The sequence below is a fragment of the Notothenia rossii genome (genome assembly GCF_949606895.1).
Source record: "Notothenia rossii genome assembly, chromosome: 3".
Taxonomy (NCBI): domain Eukaryota; kingdom Metazoa; phylum Chordata; class Actinopteri; order Perciformes; family Nototheniidae; genus Notothenia; species Notothenia rossii.
Window position 1 is genome coordinate 79,354,654 of NC_136901.1, and position 18,129 is coordinate 79,372,782.

General features: G+C 39.8%; 1 protein-coding gene across 1 annotated transcript; it reads right to left on the reverse strand.

Annotated features, from left to right (window-relative positions):
• Positions 1 to 2,233: 2,233 nt before the first annotated feature.
• On the reverse strand, positions 2,234 to 16,960 carry LOC307034128 (uncharacterized protein). The gene is made up of 16 exons (XM_079672877.1): positions 16,544 to 16,960; positions 15,988 to 16,099; positions 13,879 to 14,092; positions 11,988 to 12,130; positions 10,962 to 11,130; positions 10,763 to 10,815; positions 9,793 to 9,983; positions 9,567 to 9,677; positions 9,315 to 9,440; positions 8,268 to 8,366; positions 8,022 to 8,180; positions 5,206 to 5,839; positions 4,460 to 4,523; positions 4,197 to 4,375; positions 4,027 to 4,115; positions 2,234 to 2,869 (listed from the first exon to the last, which is right to left on the reverse strand). The coding sequence occupies exons 1-16, from the start codon at positions 16,730 to 16,732 to the stop codon at positions 2,771 to 2,773; spliced, it is 2,631 nt and encodes an 876-aa protein (XP_079529003.1). The 5' UTR covers positions 16,733 to 16,960; the 3' UTR covers positions 2,234 to 2,770.
• Positions 16,961 to 18,129: the final 1,169 nt, after the last annotated feature.

An 18,129-nucleotide genomic window follows, 5' to 3' on the forward strand; every position in this document is an offset into this window, starting at 1 on the left:
CCTCTTGCTCGCTCGCGGGAGTGTCAGCCTCACTCGCTCGCGGAGTCTGTCTGCGCGCGCGTGAAAAGTTTCTGACACTTTGGGGCGGAGCCACTGGACTTTGATTGACAGCTGCCAGGAAACCTGGAGTTGCCAGGTTTGATAAATGCCTGAACTACCAAGAGCCGAGGAGTGACAGCAGCAATATCAGTTGGACGAGATTGAATGGTAAAGATGTCCATAAAAAAAACATTATATTTGTAAAGTGTACAGCTAATATATATATATATATATAATTTAATTTTATAGAAAACAATATATTTTTGAGTGGGCTGTATCTGTCGAAAACTGCTAGCTACTGTCTGCTGTACGCACCTCTTACGAAATGAACTATAAAATTACTATAGTATTCTGTAAGAGTTGTATAGTGTCCTATAGTAAGTTTTTAGTGTTCTGTAGTATTTTTCACCTGCTATCGTATTACTATAGTTTTTTCTGTAGTGCCATTTTTTTAGCTATAGTAGCCCTATAATATTTCAATAGTAATACTATGTATCTAGATCTTTTTAGTATTCCTATATTATATATATATGAGGTATATTATTATATATTTTAAATAGTATAACTATAGTATAATATTTATAGTGTTTCATAGTTGTTTTTTAAACACACTATTGAGCACTCCTAGTAATATCATGATATTGTCATAGTGAATGCATATTATTACTATAGTGTTTGTAAAAGTACTACTATAGTTTTTTTTTGGTGTTTCCGTATTAAGACTATATTATTTTAAATAGTACTACCATAGTATAATATATAGTGTTTCTGTAGTTGTTTTTTGAACACACTATAGAACAATCCTATAGTAATAGTATGATATTGTCATAATGAATGCATATTATTACTATAGTGTTTGGAAAAGCATTACACTCCTAGAATTAATGTGTCATTTTTTTTATATCAAATTAATTGATAGTTCAGGCATTTATCAAACCTGGCAACTCTGGGCTTCCTGATAGCTGTCAATCAAAGTCCAGTGGCTCCGCCCCAAAGTGTGAGAAACTTTTCACGCGTGCGCAGACAGACTCCGCGAGCGAGTGAGGCTGACACTGCCGCGAGCGAGCAAGAGGGCTGTTTGCGTGCGAGGGTCATTTCATGCGTGTGTAAAAGCACATTTTCCGCTCGTGAGTAGCTTGTTTTGCGCGCTAGAATATTGACCCAAATCTGACTCCATACAGAGATAAGACACAAGGAAGGGAAGCGAGTGAGGGAAAGGAGGAGTCGAGGAGGGGTATTGGGATGAGGCTAATGACGTCCGCTGGCGCATCATAAAAACGTTGGTTAGTGAAAGTGCATTCGGATTCTCTAAAGTACCGCAGTCTCTTATCCTAAGTCCTTTTGAATTCTCCTATCCACTATCCCTTAACCCCGTGACGTTTCACTCAGAGGTCAAGGAATAGGAGATAGGGTTAGAATTTAGGAGCTGATTTTTAATCATGTGTGCAAATAAAAAGGGTTCTTTTTGTTATTACAGTGGAAAAAAAGTACATAGTGGTGTATCTAAAGGTTGAAAAACAGAACCTAATAAACAAGGAATTTTCAGGTTTTATTTATGTGATATCTGCAGTATATAACAGAAAATGTTCTATTATGTAATATTGTGTGTGTATATTTTATATATATATCATAAAAGTTCAATCTTTCAGTTAATCCCAGTGTTCCCAGAGTAAAAAAGTATAGTATAACAATATTTTGAAAAGTATAAAGAAAACAGGACATGTGTAAAAAAAGAACCTAAAAAAAAAAAAAAAGGTAGCCTATTTAAAGTTTCAATACAATTCATTTTTTATTTTTAAAGGGTATATTTATAGCAAAAAAAACTACTCTTTCACTGTTAATTAAAAGTGTGCTAGTGTTTAAAAAAAGGAGAATAAATATATATATTTTTTTCTTTTAAAAATAGTATATGCTTTATTAAAAAGAAAATATATTGCGTTACTTAATGGTGAATATTAAATTAATAATTAAAAAACATTTAAACCGGTACTTTGGGGTGCATCTATTACATAACAGGACATTTATAGTAAACCAACAGTAAAACGAAATGGGCATTTTCTGTTTTTTAAAAAAAAAATTTAAGTAATGATATTTCTTCAGAGAAAATAAGCAGTTGGCATCAGCAACCAAATTACATTTTACGTGATTTACTGCTATATTTACAACCTTAACTCAATGAACAGACACAAAGCAGGACATTTAACCAGAAAATCTTTATTAAAATCTTTAATTTGAAATAAACTTAAGTGTTTCACATCAACAGTTTCCTTTGGTAGTGGCACTGTCCACTGACAGATAAGTTAATTGTGGCATGTTCTATTATATCAAACTTAATCAGAAAACAAACACTCACCAAAAAACAAGTGCTCAAAGTGACACAAAATACATTCTAATATGTAATTCAACTTTAACTTTGAAGGGTGTAATTCTTACTTTCTCCTGTGAGTTTTACATTAAAAGCAAAATGTGTAAAGCTTGATCCCATAAAGAATGTCTCTGATTTCACAAAGATTAAAGCCAGGGTTGATTACTTACAAAATGAGACTGTTCAAAAATAAAAACCAAAAGAATAAAAACAAAACTGTTCACAGTACGTTTGAGGTAAAAACGGCAGAGAGGAATGTTCAACATCGATACAGAAATGGTCACAGATATTCAGGGGCATTTATGTTAAATAAATAATTAGATATTCTAAAAAATGTTGCCATTAAAAACATTGAGGATTCACAGATCAGCTGGGAGAGGTGGTCACTTTCTGGAGTGCAGCGGCGCTCACATTTAGGGAATGCTCGTTGGGAAAAAATTCCCTTATCAGGTATGACAGGAGCATCTGTTATGAAAGATAATGCAACAAAATCAGAACAATTTTTTTATAAATTAAACCAAAAAAACAGATAAATTAGAAAGTGTTTGGAAGTGAAGTCAGTACATTTACTCAAGTAATGTACCCATGTACAGTGTTTAGGCAAGGCAAGGCAATTTTATTTATATAGCACCTTTCAGCACGTGACAATTCAAAGTGCTTTACAAAATAAAAACAAAAAGACATTTAAGAATAAATACAGCATAAACACATTATTAAATGGCATTTAAAAACAGGCATAAAAAAGCAAAGATAATGAAATAAATAAATAAATAAATAAACAGCAGGTACAGAATACATGAATAAAAGGCATACCTGCAGTGTGAGTATGACCAGCTCAATTACAAGCAGCGGCAAATAGATATGTTTTTAGTCTGGATTTGAAAATAGGAAGTGTTTCAGCAGACGTGCACGATTCGGGCAGTTTGTTCCAGATTGTCGGGGCATAATAGCTAAACGCTGCTTTTCCAGGTTTAGTTCTTATTCTTGGAACAGAGAGCGGACCCGACCCAGAGGACCTGAGACTCCCTGATGGTTCATAGTTATGCAGTAGATTGTTTATATACCTCGGTCCTAAGCCATTTAGTGATTTAAAAACTAGCAGTAGTATTTTAAAATCAATTATTTGCCCGACTGGAAGCCAGAGTTTCAGAACCGGACTGATGTGATCCACTCTTTTAATGTCAGTGAGGACTCGAGCAGCAGCGTTCCGAATCAGCTGCAGCTTTCTGATGGATTTTTTGTGAGCCCTGTGAATACACTATTGCACTAGTCGAGTCTACTGAAGATAAAAGCATGGACAAGCTTTTCTAAATGCTGTTGCGACATTAGTTTCTTAATCCTAGATATGTTCTTCAGGTGGTAGTATGCAGACCTAATGACTGTTGTGATGTGACTGTTAAAGTTCAGGTCTGAGTCCATCACTACACCTAGATTTCTAGCTTTATGAGTTACTTTGTAGTCTGCAGACTTGTTAGGTGCTTGTATTTCCATTAACTGCTAGTTTATACTTGTACTACACTACATTTAATTAATAATGGAGTATTTTTACGCTGTAGTATTTTCCAACTTGAGTAAATGATCTGAATAATTTAATGACAGAAAGTAAATGATGAGATACTCACATATACCAGCGTTTGGTTTCCCTCTCTGTCCTGGAAAAGATTAAAAACAGCCTCCATGTCCGTCTTCTTCAGGATTAGATAGTTTGAATCTACAACAAGAACATGAAAAGAGATTATAGATGCGCCAAAAATAACTGTGTACTTCCTTCTGATGGAGAGGTGTCCCCTACATCTGGCGTTGATCAGGCTGTGCGCCCGCTCCCTCGTCTCGCTCTTCTCCTCCTCGCTGCGAGCATGATGAGGTGCCGCAGGTTTGATTTCTGGCCACTGTTTGTTCCGCAGAGTGTCGATGTAAGCCGCCATCTGCAATTCTGTCGGGTTCATCTTGTCCAGGAAAGAGTTCACTTTCCTGAAGGAGAAAACAAGAAGTCACTCGAGGATCCACACGCTCTAATCAAAACTCTGCAAAAAGATTCTTCACTAAAACACTTACTTTTTCAAGATGGGCGTAAAAGGTTTCAAAATGGCATCAAATATGTTCACGAGGATGGAGTTTCCTGTTGAAACAGACGGTGTTAAAGCTTAGTTTGCCAGAGAAAAATTGGAGAGAATTGACTTGATCAAAGACAGGAGCAGCAAGTCAGTAATAATATAGATTAATATGGGTTTGTCATGACTAGACTTTTTTTTTTTTTTAAGCGGTTCAGACTACTCAATTTTTCATTTCTATCTTCCAGCCTGTATGATTAAGTATCTACATTTCAGGACATGAAGTCACCAAACTTTTCTTTTCATCACATCAATGTTTGATTATGGCTCTCTTCTGAAGCTACAAACTGCCTACACTTGATTGTTCTAGCTTGTCACTGCACACAAATGCACCACCCTGTTTCTAATACCAGTGCATGCTTTCACATCAAGATACCACATGATGGTTAATAAAAGCAAACCACATTGCAAAGGATTAGCTTTGTCAGGCGAGTGCCAGGTCTCTACATGTTTGAAGACTTTAGGAGAAATGCATTAATCAATTTAAAGGTTGCAATATGTTAAAAAAAACAAAAATCCTGCAGGCCTTAAAGGGATAGTACACATATTGTGTATGACTCGCCGAAAGTTAGGAGCAACAACATCCATAGCATTACATTACTTTACTTCCTTGCAGTATAATGCGGCCATGGACAAGAACCTCAACACATCGTAACCATCTTTTGAATGCCTTAAATAGTTGAAACAAACCAGATATTTCCTTCAGCAGATCAAATATGGCTTTGGTCGCTTCTAGCTGCTCCAAGTTGACCTGGCTCTTCTGACCCTGGAGGTCCTCCCCCCGTGGAGAACTGACCTGGTCCTTCCCTTTAGCCTTATGCGCTGCACCTGCCATCCTAAAACATGATTTCTCCCTTTTATGTGACTTTGCACTGAAAAGAAGCCAGGATGGACCATCAGGGCTGTCCCCCTGCATGCCTCCATTTTGGCTGCAGTGAGGCGAGGAGATGGAGTCAGGCGGGTATGTGTCACTGCTGTTTTTTGTCAAGTTAAGAGACTCTTGTGACCAGGATCGACTCAGACCTTTAAACATGAGTTTAAAGTGAGAGGTTAAAGGGTTATCTGACTCCTCCGTTTTGTCTTGGGTACTGTTTTCGTTTGAAGAGTTAGAAGCAGACCGCGGCTCAATTCCTGTTTCTTCTTCCTCCGGCGGTTCAGAAGGAGAGTCATATTCTGAGATAACAATAGCAGGGATTGAAGCATCGGGAACATCACTGCCCTTCTCAGTAGAGGCAGCAGCGGTTGCTGAAGGCAGAGCTGTTGAGTCTGGATGCAGAAACGGTGTTATGATGTCTTTGGGGGCTTCTGTCTGTGGGCTGGAGTTCTGCAGAGAAAACAAAGCAATCAGCTTGTGACAGCAGACCCTGAGGCACCAGCCTCACAGAGCAGCTAACACCAGCAGGGAACTAATCCATAAATATATCTGTTCAGCAAGACTCCACTCCACGGTATAACACATGTAGTTGAATTTACAAGGAATGCAACACAGCAGAGTGATATCAGAGACTATATTTGAACTACAAAGCTTGTGTTTAAAACAAGAGATGCATAATGTAAAAGCTATCAGTGTTGAGCATGGGTGCCAGTTCTCATGAAAGATGCTGTAAGGTTACATTGTTGGAAATGCAGGGTCTATGTTATTCCAGCTTGAGGCATAACAGGGGTTAAAAGTCAGGATATCCTAACCCCCAGTTCAATCTCTGATTGCTTTTGTTTTATTCATGATTTCATTGATTATAATAAAGAAACTGCCAAGTCTGAAAACACAGAGTAAGGAACACGAGCAGTCAGAAAATCGGACCGTCTATAATACCCCCCCTAGCAATAAGAATTAGTCACCATCACAGGTCTTACGTAAGAACCACAACACCGTGGATGTATCAATACACGGCACAGTTAGGCTAGTAAGGATTCTTAAAATGGAAGTGAGATAGAGGATCGATGAGTCAGGCTGACAAAACATAAACACCTATTAATGAACTGATAATCATATAAACAAACTCTCTGCTCCTGCACTTTCTCTGCTGCATAAGCCAACTGCACCTCCTCCTCATCCCCACATACTGTAGATGTCAAAAGGTTTCATGCTTTTTGGGCGTTTGTGCTTCAAAATGGTAAAAAGAGTATGGCTTAATTGGGGCGCTCCATAGTACCGAAACGAGCGGGCAGCAAAGATCACTAAACAGACGGACAGAAATCATCATGTCACGGTTTCTTACTCTTGCTGCTCGCTTTTGATGGTTATAAATAGAACTTTCCCCTCATTGTAGAAATCCACAGAGAGAAGGGAAATGGGACGGAGGTCAAGGAAAAAACTACTAACGAGTGAGAGAAGGGGTAGGAGTGACTCTTTTTTTGTTTTAAAAACAATCTTTATTCAAAAATGTATTTAAACTCAACATTATTGTCATGTCAATTAATCAAATGCATCATTAAAGTCTAAGTCTTCTCCAACGATAGAAAATATATTGCATCCTTGTAGCGCCACTGTTTGAGAAAACCATCAATGTTGTCCATTACTTTGTAAAACCTGAAATTCAACCCAGACTTTCACTAAAGCCTGAAGACGGGAGATACTTCCTGCCCGGTCCTGATTCTCCCCTCTGTTCTTCCTGCTGCTGTAGACAGACATGTTGGCCTCTCCTGAATTCGGGTTAAGGGGCTGACACTTTAGAGGTCTCAAGAACAGCTGATTCTTTGGGCCTCCACTTACCAATTTAGAGAATTCAACTCAAATGATCTTTTTGAAAATATAAATAAATAATAACGCTTTGTTTGTTATGATGTTAGTTTCATTTCAGCTAGCTCCAGACACTTTGTATACATGCATTCCCTGACTCCCTCTGACCTGCTGGGAATCCCCAAGCAGAATCCCACACACACACTTTCTTATCAACTAAAAATAATTGTTTTTTAAGGCAAATTAGTTACCGATAAAGCCAATGTCTAAAGCCAATATCTCGCAACCTCCAAGGGCTCCCGACCTGTAGGTTGAGAACTACTGTAACAGGTGATGAGAGGATTATTGCAGGTTAACAAGGTCATGTTGCTAACGGTCGGGATGGCATACCCCCTCATATAGCCGACTGATTCTGTGTGTGCAAACAACCATGGGAAATAGGTCAACACGGCACAAGGTCTGTAAACTGTGCAGGATGTTTACATTGGAGAGTTTGTGTTGTGATTTTACGACTCATCTCTTTGTTCTCTCTCTCCTGGGAGTTTTTTGAATCCACGTCTGATCATCTCAGAGTTATTTTATCTGCAGAGACTGAAGCCCTCTGCCTGCATTTCCCTTTTTCTTTCATTCTGCTTTGTTCGGGATTTGACCGGGCGCCAACCTCTATAAAAACGTAGCGCCGAGGTGCCAGATCGTAGCAAGAGAGAGTAAATCTGGTGTTGGTTTCACAGACCGTGGAGCAGCGTAACCCCTGTTGAGCCGGGGGCCACATTCATCGCGCCTCTAAGATGTAGACTTAAAGAAAAGCAAATATGTTAAACTTTACCTCCTCTTCCTCCTGACCTGGAGTCAGGAAGTAAGCCAGGCCGCTCAGGAGGCCCCACACGCCTCCGTAAAGTTCCTCCTCGTTCAGCAGCTTGTCGAGTGGGCACAGGAACTGAAAAACCGGTTGAGTTTGGCCGATCAGATTAGCAGAAACTAACGCCTGGAATAGAAATGAAGAAAATGTTGAGCCATGATTATGATTGAAGTGTTTATCTGCCAGCACATCTAAGTTTGATGTTGTCTATACCTGCAGAAAGTGCTCCACTGATACTCTGGCTTCTTCTTTGACCTCAGCGTTGACCTCCCACTTCTGCAGCAGCAGGATCGTGGGCAGGCTGGTGGAGTCCTAAAAAAAAAAGAAAGAGGAAAAATATCATTTTATGAAGAGACAGCCTCAAGACTGAACAGTGTTTGGTCAACCCCACTGTTTTTTTTATATCTGGCAAAAGAATAAAACTGTATCCCTCATGACAGCCCGTTCAAAAAGCTGACTTTCAGGGAAAAGTTGTGGTTTGTTTTCCCAACAATGCTTCCCCCTCTGGCTCATGCTAGACAGTAAGTGGTCAAAACAACTCTTATCTGAAGTCAAAAGGAAAAAAGTCCTGACAACCAGAAGTTCTTCTTTTATGAGTGGGGTCTAAGGGGGATTTATTCACGGTGGGAGGAGGGTTGAGAGTGTGGAGATGGAGTTGGGAGGAGGGTGAAGAGACAGAAAAGAGTGAGTTAGGACGACCCAAGAGGGACGTACTAAAAAAATGATTTGAAGAGATTGAAGTTATTATACATTCATGATTTAACTGTAAATCAGGGAGACGACAGGGCCTCACAGGAGGGCAATCACAAAGAATATACTGCAGTACATTTGGTATTTAGCAGCCCCTCACAATGTGTACATTTCACTGTTGATAGGCATAGTCTACAGCAACTTCAATATAGAAATGTAAAGCCGGAAAAATGTGAAAGTCTCCATGTTGTTTTTGGAAAGAAGAAACGACAAAAGAGGATGGAGACGATTACAAAAAAAATGCTGAACAAGACGCTGCTAGGCAACAAAATGTAACTCATAACTATCATGTCGCCCTGCCAGCCATTAGAGAGAATACACTTGTTTAATTCGGCATTGGCTTCAGGTTCGGAGGAATGCCGATTTCAGGTGGTTATACAGAAACAAAAACAGAATTATGAATATTATATTCAATTTCTGCCAATAGATTCCCCTAAATCCAACACATTTGGGCTTTTAAACTGATAATATATAGAATAATGGCAAAAAAACGTTTCATCTGCCTTTTACCTGCCATCTGTTGCGGAAGTATATGACATCCATGTATGTCTTCTTGATGTCCCACTGCAGGTTCTCCGGGCTGCCCTTCTCCTCCAGGTGAAAGGTGAAGATTAGCTCCTCGCCATCCCACTCAGCCTATAACACAGTCAACTGCTGCTCAAACATTAACATACCATCCAAGGACAAAGTTTTAAAGAGCCTCAGCAGACAGATAACGAGCCTCTGGGACATTCCTTACTGTCACGGATATTTATAACTCACATGAGGGATGCTGACAGCCCAGCTGCCAGCGCGCCACATCTCATACGACAACCTGAATTCCATCATGTCCTCTTGGACGCTCGTCAAGTAGTTCTCCAGGTCACTGTCCTCCTTATGGTGTTTACAAAACAAATATTTGAATAATACATTTTTTTTAAATCACAGTGAATCTGTCATGCTTCACAACTAATCCTCTTCAGTTTGAGGCGAGCTGCAGCAGCCTCACCCTGTCAGAGTCGTGCAGGCTGTGGAGCGAGCCCTCTCTGCTGTCGCCTTCGTCCTCGTTGGACGCGTCTCCCTGGATCGCCATGACCCTCAGCATCAGGTCTTGCTCCATCTTCTTCATCTTCTTCTTTTTGGCCTTCTTAGATTTGACCTTGTCCACAAATTTAGACCATCCTTCTTTTAACTTGTTGGCTGAAAATGACAACACCCACATGTAAAAAGTCAGATAATTCCACAACTTGTTACTGCCTCCTCGTAGCTCTTTTCTTTATGGTGTAAATACAGCACTGAAAAAACAGTGTCCCTTTCTGATGAACTGAATTCTACTGCATTCTACCTCAACCTTGATCATCACAACAATCTGCATATTCTTTTTCTCTTGGACATCACTATAGAAATCTGGTGAGAAACTATTCACCATTATCATTAGGCATGTAAGTATAATTAGTAATCAAAAGTTAATTCTTATTATCAATATGATGGACTGAATAGATATACCAGGAGATCTAGGTACGACTTACAGATTACTACAAAGGATTATGTTTATGATGCGATCACGATAGAAAATGCATACGTTTGTCACATCACAGGGTTCATTATTGTCATGGCATAATCGCTTCGTATTAAGCCTTCATTACGGTTTGATTGTTTACAATACAAAGAAAGGAGGTGCACAGACATCAGCTGTGTGTGTACTTAGCTGGCTGTACCAACACACATAACAAAGAAACAAGGGATTAATTAGACATGTAAAGAAAATGACCACCTTGCTGTACACAAAACGGTTTGTACAAAATGTTATGCAAGCACAGGCCTCTCCTCAAAACAACCACAAACTACTCTACCTGCCTGCCTGCCTAATATGAATTGTTTTACACTCAAAGCTTAAAAAGGTTAGAATAACATCCTAGAGTGTCAAAGAGCTTTGAATTAAACAGGCTTGTAAATAACAACAACTCCAATCACAACACCTTTTCTTTTGGTCTTGATCCTGCTGGATGAAATCCCTGCTCCCTCCAAGCTCCTGGAAATGAATAAATAAGAAAACAGACACCAAACTAAATCAGGTCAGTTCCAATTTAAAAAACACAGAAGGTGTCTCATGCAGCCTTTGAGGCTCACTGTGACTAGGTCAAGCCAGCGAGGGGGGGGAAGATGACAGCCACTCACGCTTCACCGCCCTCGGCCTCTCCCTCCTGCGAAGCCAGAGAGTTTTGATCCGGGTCGGACCCACACAGCTCCTCCTCGGAGCCTTTGGGAGTCACGCGGTCCAGCTGGTTCACCACCAGCTGGTTCAGGTTGTCGGGGTCCGACAGCCATGTCACCAGCAGGCCCAGCCCTGAAGAGAACAGAAGATAATCCACCACTGTTTGCATGACATTAGCATAAACACACTTACCTGTATATCATGAGGCACGAATTTCACTTTTTACAAAAGCAGTTTAGTGAAATGAGTCATGTTTATGGATTTTCCTCTTCTTAACACAGCTGCAGTCAGTAATAAAGCTAAAAGAGCTTTAAAATGATTTGACAAAATATGCTAATTGCCTTCATGTTATGAGTTGGCAGCAGTCAGTTATTTTAGCATCAAAATGTGACTGGAAACAACTAGCTTGTCTCTGCAATGGGAACAAAATCCACCTACCAGCTCATCTAAAGTGTACTAATGTACATGCAGTACTGTTTGTTTATTCTGTATAAGAAAGCTAATATTTGTATTTACAGGAATGTCAAAATAGGAATTTGGCAAATGAGTTCTGACTGTGAAATCAAAGCTCTGGATAATTTGCCAAATGTTCTGAATTAGTGTGAACACTCAAATATTGAGTTCATATCAAACATATTTAGTTAGAAATAAGCTGTTTCCAGCTGCCAAGATATCCATTTAATATTTTTAATACAGCTGTCAAGATCACTCATTGTAACTGAGCTACACGCATAATGACAAAATCTACTGCACTGCAGATTTTCCACAAGATAAGACATTTGATCCATTCTAAAAAGGATTAGACAGAACCCTGAAGGAAATTGGCACATCACTGCGGAAGTGTGCCTTCCTTTTTCATGCTCCAACCTGTACTATGCCACTGACAAAAAGGGATTAAAGACAAATCACACTTGTAAAAGAAGCTCTGGTGAGCTTTGTCCTTATGTAAGAGTGTATTCCTGCAGAGAGATAGTTTGATGGTTCCTTACCCTTTAAGGCAACAATCTCATTTAAGGCACAGCGGTTGACTTCATGGCCCCAGAGAGGATTTGGGAAAAGGTTACGTACTAGAGCATCAGAAAACTCCCGGAGGACTGCGATCTCCTCTGCTCTGGAGCTGAACAAGAGTTCCCTGAAACAGAGAGCAAGGGTGATTATTACAGGAAGTACTAGAAATGACTGTTGATGTTTAATCTTGATCTGATGCTTGATCCAACAATAAAAGGGGCCCTATAATGCTCATATGCAGGGTTCATATTTGTATTTCGTAGCTCTACTGTGACATGTCTCCATGCTTTAATGTTCAAAAATCTCTTTATTTTTCTCATACTGCCTGTGCTGCATCACCTCTTTTCACCCTCTGTCTGAAACCAGAGCCCAGTCTGATCTGATTGGTTAGCTAGCCGGCTCTGTTGTGATTGGCCAACCTGTTTTCGCTGTTTACCTTTCTCTTTTTTGAGCACGACATTTGAAATGACTCCCGAGTCTTTCTCTCTTCTTGTCTCGTCTCTGTGTGTGTGTGTTTGAATCTATCGTGCTGACTCACTGACTGCACCGATTTAATTGGCTGAGTAGCCTCACCTCCTTAAAACAACAACTTTTTAAAACCTTTTTATCTTTATGTTTTAAACATTTTCAAAATCATGGATAAATCCCTATATGCTCCCGGCAACACACTGAACATCAACTTTGCCTCCTTATTACACTCACCCCTACTTTAGTGGGAACAATGAGTCTGCGTCTTTCATGCGCACAGGCGGATGATGCGGGGATGCAATGTAGACAGGAATAGATCATCCTCTGGCTGCAGCCTTGACCGGTACTTGCTTTTGATCAAAGTAAGTATTATTACAATTAAAATAAAGGCCGGTGCTGGCCGTCAACGGCCCGCTGACGACCGGCCGTTCTGTGATTCTCCGGAACACACAGATGGCCAGTCCGCCCCTGCCAGGACCGGTCTATGAAAATCCTAGCTTCAAATAATCAAGGTCATACTTCCTCAGTTTTCTGCCAGACGCCGTCTCCTCTCTCCCTTTAGGTAGGCTAACTTCACAAAAAATGTACCGCTCCATGTTGTCGCTCGCATAAAGCAGGCTGAAGTTAACTAGCTAGATTTCACTGTTTCTCGTTATTTTGTTCTCACGCTGTGCCTCCCCTGAAGCTCTCTGGCGCCCCCCCGCCGTGCTCCGCAAACACACGGAGCTCAGGCTGAGTGTGTGTGTGTGTGTGTGCGTGCTCAGGCTGAGCTCCGCGGTGTCTCGCTGTCTCGCAGACCCCACGCAGCAACCAGGAAACGACACCAGTAACGCAGCTCACACTGTCCGCTCCTCGAGCCTCAAAGGGCGGAGCAGCGAGCCCCGCAACGTCCCGCCAACACGGCACCCAGACCCCACGCAGCATTCTCATCTGTTTGTCATTACTGGTGTCATTTTCTGGTTGCTAACACCATTGTAACACATAATCACTGATGTTCCGCTGTAACGGTGGTGGACTCATCAGAACAGCGAGCTGACCAATCAGAAGACAGTGGGCTCATAGGGAGGGAGGGGGGGGGGGGGGGGGGGGGGCAGGAGCACAACAAGCCGGGTAGGACAGAGAGAGAGAATACACATACTATACAGAGATGCTGTATGAGAAACCAATGTGAGTTTGGAACATTAAACAATGTAAATCTATTCTAGACCTCAACAACAGTTATGATCAGTATAAATGGCCATGACATGGGACCTTTAAAAGCAACTTTTAGGATGTCACTGCAGGTATGATCTTTCAAAAGTAAGGTAAATAATTCATAAGTGATAAAACTGTGGAGGTTTATAGAGTTAAGAAACATAACTGAGTAACAGAAGCAGCATGACTCAGAGAGAGAGTAGGCGTCACCTGTCAGCCTGCTTGGCATTATGTAAGTGCTGGGTCAGAATATGAACAGAGCCCACGACCGCCTGGCAGACATCAAAGTCTTTGGCTCTGTCGATGATCCGGTCTATTACAAAGTCGAACTCTCCGCTGAGCACCTGGTGCAGAGGCTGGTGCTCGCGCGGCTCAGGAACGCCGTACCAAGGCAGGACCAGCTGGGCGTAGGCACACTCGAACACTGAGGACAGCAGTCACAAAGAGAAGATTCACTTTCACACCAAACTCCCACGCTCTTCTTCTGAACATCAAACTCGAGGACTGCAGCGAAATTCATTTCATTTTTCATTTGTTCGAATTATGGTAATGCAAAGCTCCGGAAAAAATAAAAGAGAATTCACATTCAGAACACAACATTTTTGACAAATACGCAATTAGGGCTGCAAGTAACAAATGCATTCAATATTAAATCAATCTGCCTAATATTATCTACATTAATAGTTAAGTCTATAAATTGTCAAAAAATAGCAAAATAATGCCATCCGGGTTTGTCAAATTCCAAAGAGGTGTCTTTAAATGTCATGTTTTGTAGGGCTATAACCCAAAGATGTTCCGTTTAATATGATATATAACACAGAAAAGCTAAAATCTCCTAAAGTGAGAGGCTGAAATTGCATGAAGAATTACTCTCGGGATTATATGATTATAAAAATAACAACAGGGAAGAGTGGGAAGAAAAATATTGCCTTCACTAACTAAATAAATAAACAGCAGAATGAAATGGCATGTCAATGTTAACGCATTTAAAGCTTTTATGCTGAAATTCAAGCTCTGTTTTTTTAACTTCACAAAACTCCTGTCCAAACTTTTCAATTCAAAACTCATCAGATATATCCGTGACAGTAAATCCCTCTGAACTTGATGAGAGCATTTTTTATTTGTAGCAACATAACGTTATTTATGTACACTGAACCAAAATATAAACGCAGCACTTTTGTTTTTGCTCCCATTTTTCATGAGATGAACTCAAAGATCTAAAACATTTTCTATATACACAAAATAACCATTTCTCTCAAATATTGTTCACAAATCTGAAAAAATCTGTGATAGTGAGTACTTCTCCTTTGCCGAGATAATCCATCCCACCTCACAGGTGTGGCATATCAAGATGCTGATTAGACAGCATGATTATTGCACAGGTGTGCCTTAGGCTGGCCACAATAAAAGGCCACTCTGAAACGTGCAGTTTTGCTTTATTGGGGGGGGTCCGAAAACCAGTCAGGTTTAACCCTAACCCTAACATGTCACCCACCGACACATTAAAAAATGTTTTAGGGTTTAAACCTAACATGTCAGACATGTCAGACCCCCCCCAATAAAGCAAAACTGCACGTTTCAGAGTGGCCTTTTATTGTGGCCAGCCTAAGGCACACCTGTGCAATGACAGCTTTACCTTTTTTAATTTTGTTAACATGAATAGCCACCTTTGTGAAAATAAACAACAATCACCTTGGAACCCTGATTGAATATTACTGACTAATATTAACTGCTACTGTGTTTAGGACTGGAAAAGTGCTTTTAAGGCCAAATCATAGCAAAAAGCTTAATTGTACTTCCATTCCATTGACTTTCAATGGATTTTCAAACACTGACTGTAGCCTTGAGAAATATGACTGAGAGGACATGAACTGTGTTTTAAGTCAATTATTATTCTCAAAGAATCTGAGCGCCAGCTATGCTATAAATCTTAATTGCTAACCATAACCAATTTAATAAACACTGCACAAAAATGAAAGCGGAAACTGCTGATATTGAAGAACCACAAATCTAATTTCCCGTGTAGCACATTGCAGCCTTATCCATTATATACTGTACTGGGAGGCTGTGTTTTTCATCCTTTACATTCTTTTCTTAAAGCCCCTCCTCACTCCATGTAACATGAGCTCCAGCTGCAGCCGTGTCTATGCAAAACTGTCCTTTACAGAAGTGAAATATGCTGACAAAACACCCTGGGGTCAAGAGCAGAACCTTGATTTACTTTTGCTTTCACATTTTTATAAAACGTTTACCAGAACTGTGCAGTAAAATGTGTTAAACCCCTTAAAAAAACATTTTCCACGGTTAGACATGCCTCACCTTGCTGTAGAGACGTCTTCACATGTGGATACTGAGACTCCAGAGGTTCAGCATGCTCGCTGCTTTTTGCAAAGTCAGCTAAATCACCAAACAACTGTCCCTCAGCAGCTTCCTTGAAATAAAACAAAACCACGACTCATAAACCACGATATGAAAAGATAAAGAGTAAAAACTGTAGCATCAGTATGTGCTGAACTCCATGTGACATGTGTGATGAGTGAAAACAAGTTCTCCAGGCCTCAGTAGGAAACATGCACGTCAGGCTATGATTGCAAATACTTCAACACATAGTTGATTTGACTGATATGACAAGTGTAAATACTTGACTTTAAGAGATGTGACTGACTAACACACTTTTAATACTAATATTAACAGCCTTATCTCACTTATTACAGGATATACAACGGTTAAAAGTGCCATCATCATGTGATGTGTACTAATGCATCTCATGCTCACATATCTCATATTTGACTCAGTTTCGATTATGCAACACTGCTCGTAAAAGCAACCATTTACCGCAATAAAAGTTGTTGCCAAAAAATAAATTATTTAATACCTGGAGTGGATGTTCTACTGTCTCTTCATCAGTCTGAGTGCTGTTCTCTCTTCCACTGTTTTCGAAGAAAAGTGAAGAAGAAAAACAAAAGAAGATACACAAAATGTACTGAGTCACCGAGCGAACGCAGTCTGAAAAATACCACACCAAGCCCAGGGTTATGGCGATGGAGAAGCGCCATAAATACATGTTCTTCTCCTACAAGAGGCTCTTTCTGCTGGTCGCTCTCACTCTGAGCCGATGTGCCGTGAACATAGCCGGAGCCGGTGTGTTCCCCCCAGGTTCTCCCACATCTTTAAACACCGAGAGCAGCACGGTGTTTCCTTGAAACAAACACGAAGTGCAACGGCGGAGTAGAGGGGAACTTTATCAAACTGGTTAACGCGGAGCTGTGATTGGCTGCAGGAAGTCCCCGCGTGCCTGTTGTTGATTATAACCGGATGCCATCGACAGGTCTCTGAAGACAGCAGGGAGGGATATTAGGGTACGTTAGACTTCTACTAAACTGAGAAAAATCTACCTTTTACTTCGTTCGCTATGTAGGAGCTTAAGCTATTTTAAAGATAGAGATTATTATTATAAATATAAATAAACTATTACATGTATTAAGACAAATGTGAGTAACTGAAATGATTCCCACCTTTACCATCTGTAACAAATGATGAACACATAATGCATCACTCATTATAAAACAATTACATCATACACACTATTCTGAAATGAATCATCTTCATGCTGATTACTTTTGGGAGAATCAATCAAATATGATGGTAATACGTTTTGACTTGATTTAAATGGATTACTTTTTACCCTTTTCATTTTATTTCTACTGTGGTATTGCTACAAAATATTTTTATGATGATGTTTATCTTTCTTTTTACAATTGCTTACAGCAAATAAGTGTGAAAAATCCACTTCTAACTTTTTATAGCAGTTGTAATTCTCACTATACTTATTTATAAGCACCAAAAAAACCCATGCAACTTGGCAATGAATTTGATTTAAGGTAGCAGTAGACAGGTGAAGGCCACAAGGTGGAGCTAACACTGCTCTCTAAATAAATGAACCGCACAGTCGATCACAAAACTGCTTTGATTTTGACACAATGAAAGGGTTTGATCTGAATAACATACATCTAACTAAATCACAATAAATAAGATACTTTTGAGTGTAAATTACACAACGAAGCATGGCCAATTGCAGACAGTCAAAAATGTCTGTTAATGAGGATGTTAATTACAAATATTAAGAAAGGCAGTAAATAACATTTCGAAATTGTCAACCATTTCTGAAATAACAATATTATGCATGAGGTAAAAAGATAATCTCTAACTAAAGACAGACCTAAGAGGCATGTCATGTGATGCTTAATGTGATTCCAATGTAATGCTCTTAACATCATAAATAAAACTATTGGCAGAATAGCTTCGTAGTAATAAAGCTATGATATAATCAGCACACTCTGTTGAAACAAAAGGTCATCACATTATGCGGGACAATCAGAAATCATTATGCCTAAAAACTGAAGGGATCAATTATCTAACTGAGGGTTTTTCCTGATTAGTGGAGATCAGTGAGGTTACGTA

What these genes read in the sequence shown, in the direction of transcription:
- LOC307034128 (XM_079672877.1), bottom strand. Translation starts at nt 16,732, where the DNA reads ATGTATTTATGGCGCTTCTCCATCGCCATAACCCTGGGCTTGGTGTGG. An exon ending in ACTTCCGCAACAGATGGCAG is followed by an intron (nt 8,367 to 9,314) that starts GTAAAAGGCAGA and finishes TTTTTTTTTTAG; the next exon opens with GACTCCACCAGCCTGCCCAC. An exon ending in TCTGCTGAAGGAAATATCTG is followed by an intron (nt 4,524 to 5,205) that starts GTTTGTTTCAAC and finishes CTGTTTCAACAG; the next exon opens with GAAACTCCATCCTCGTGAAC.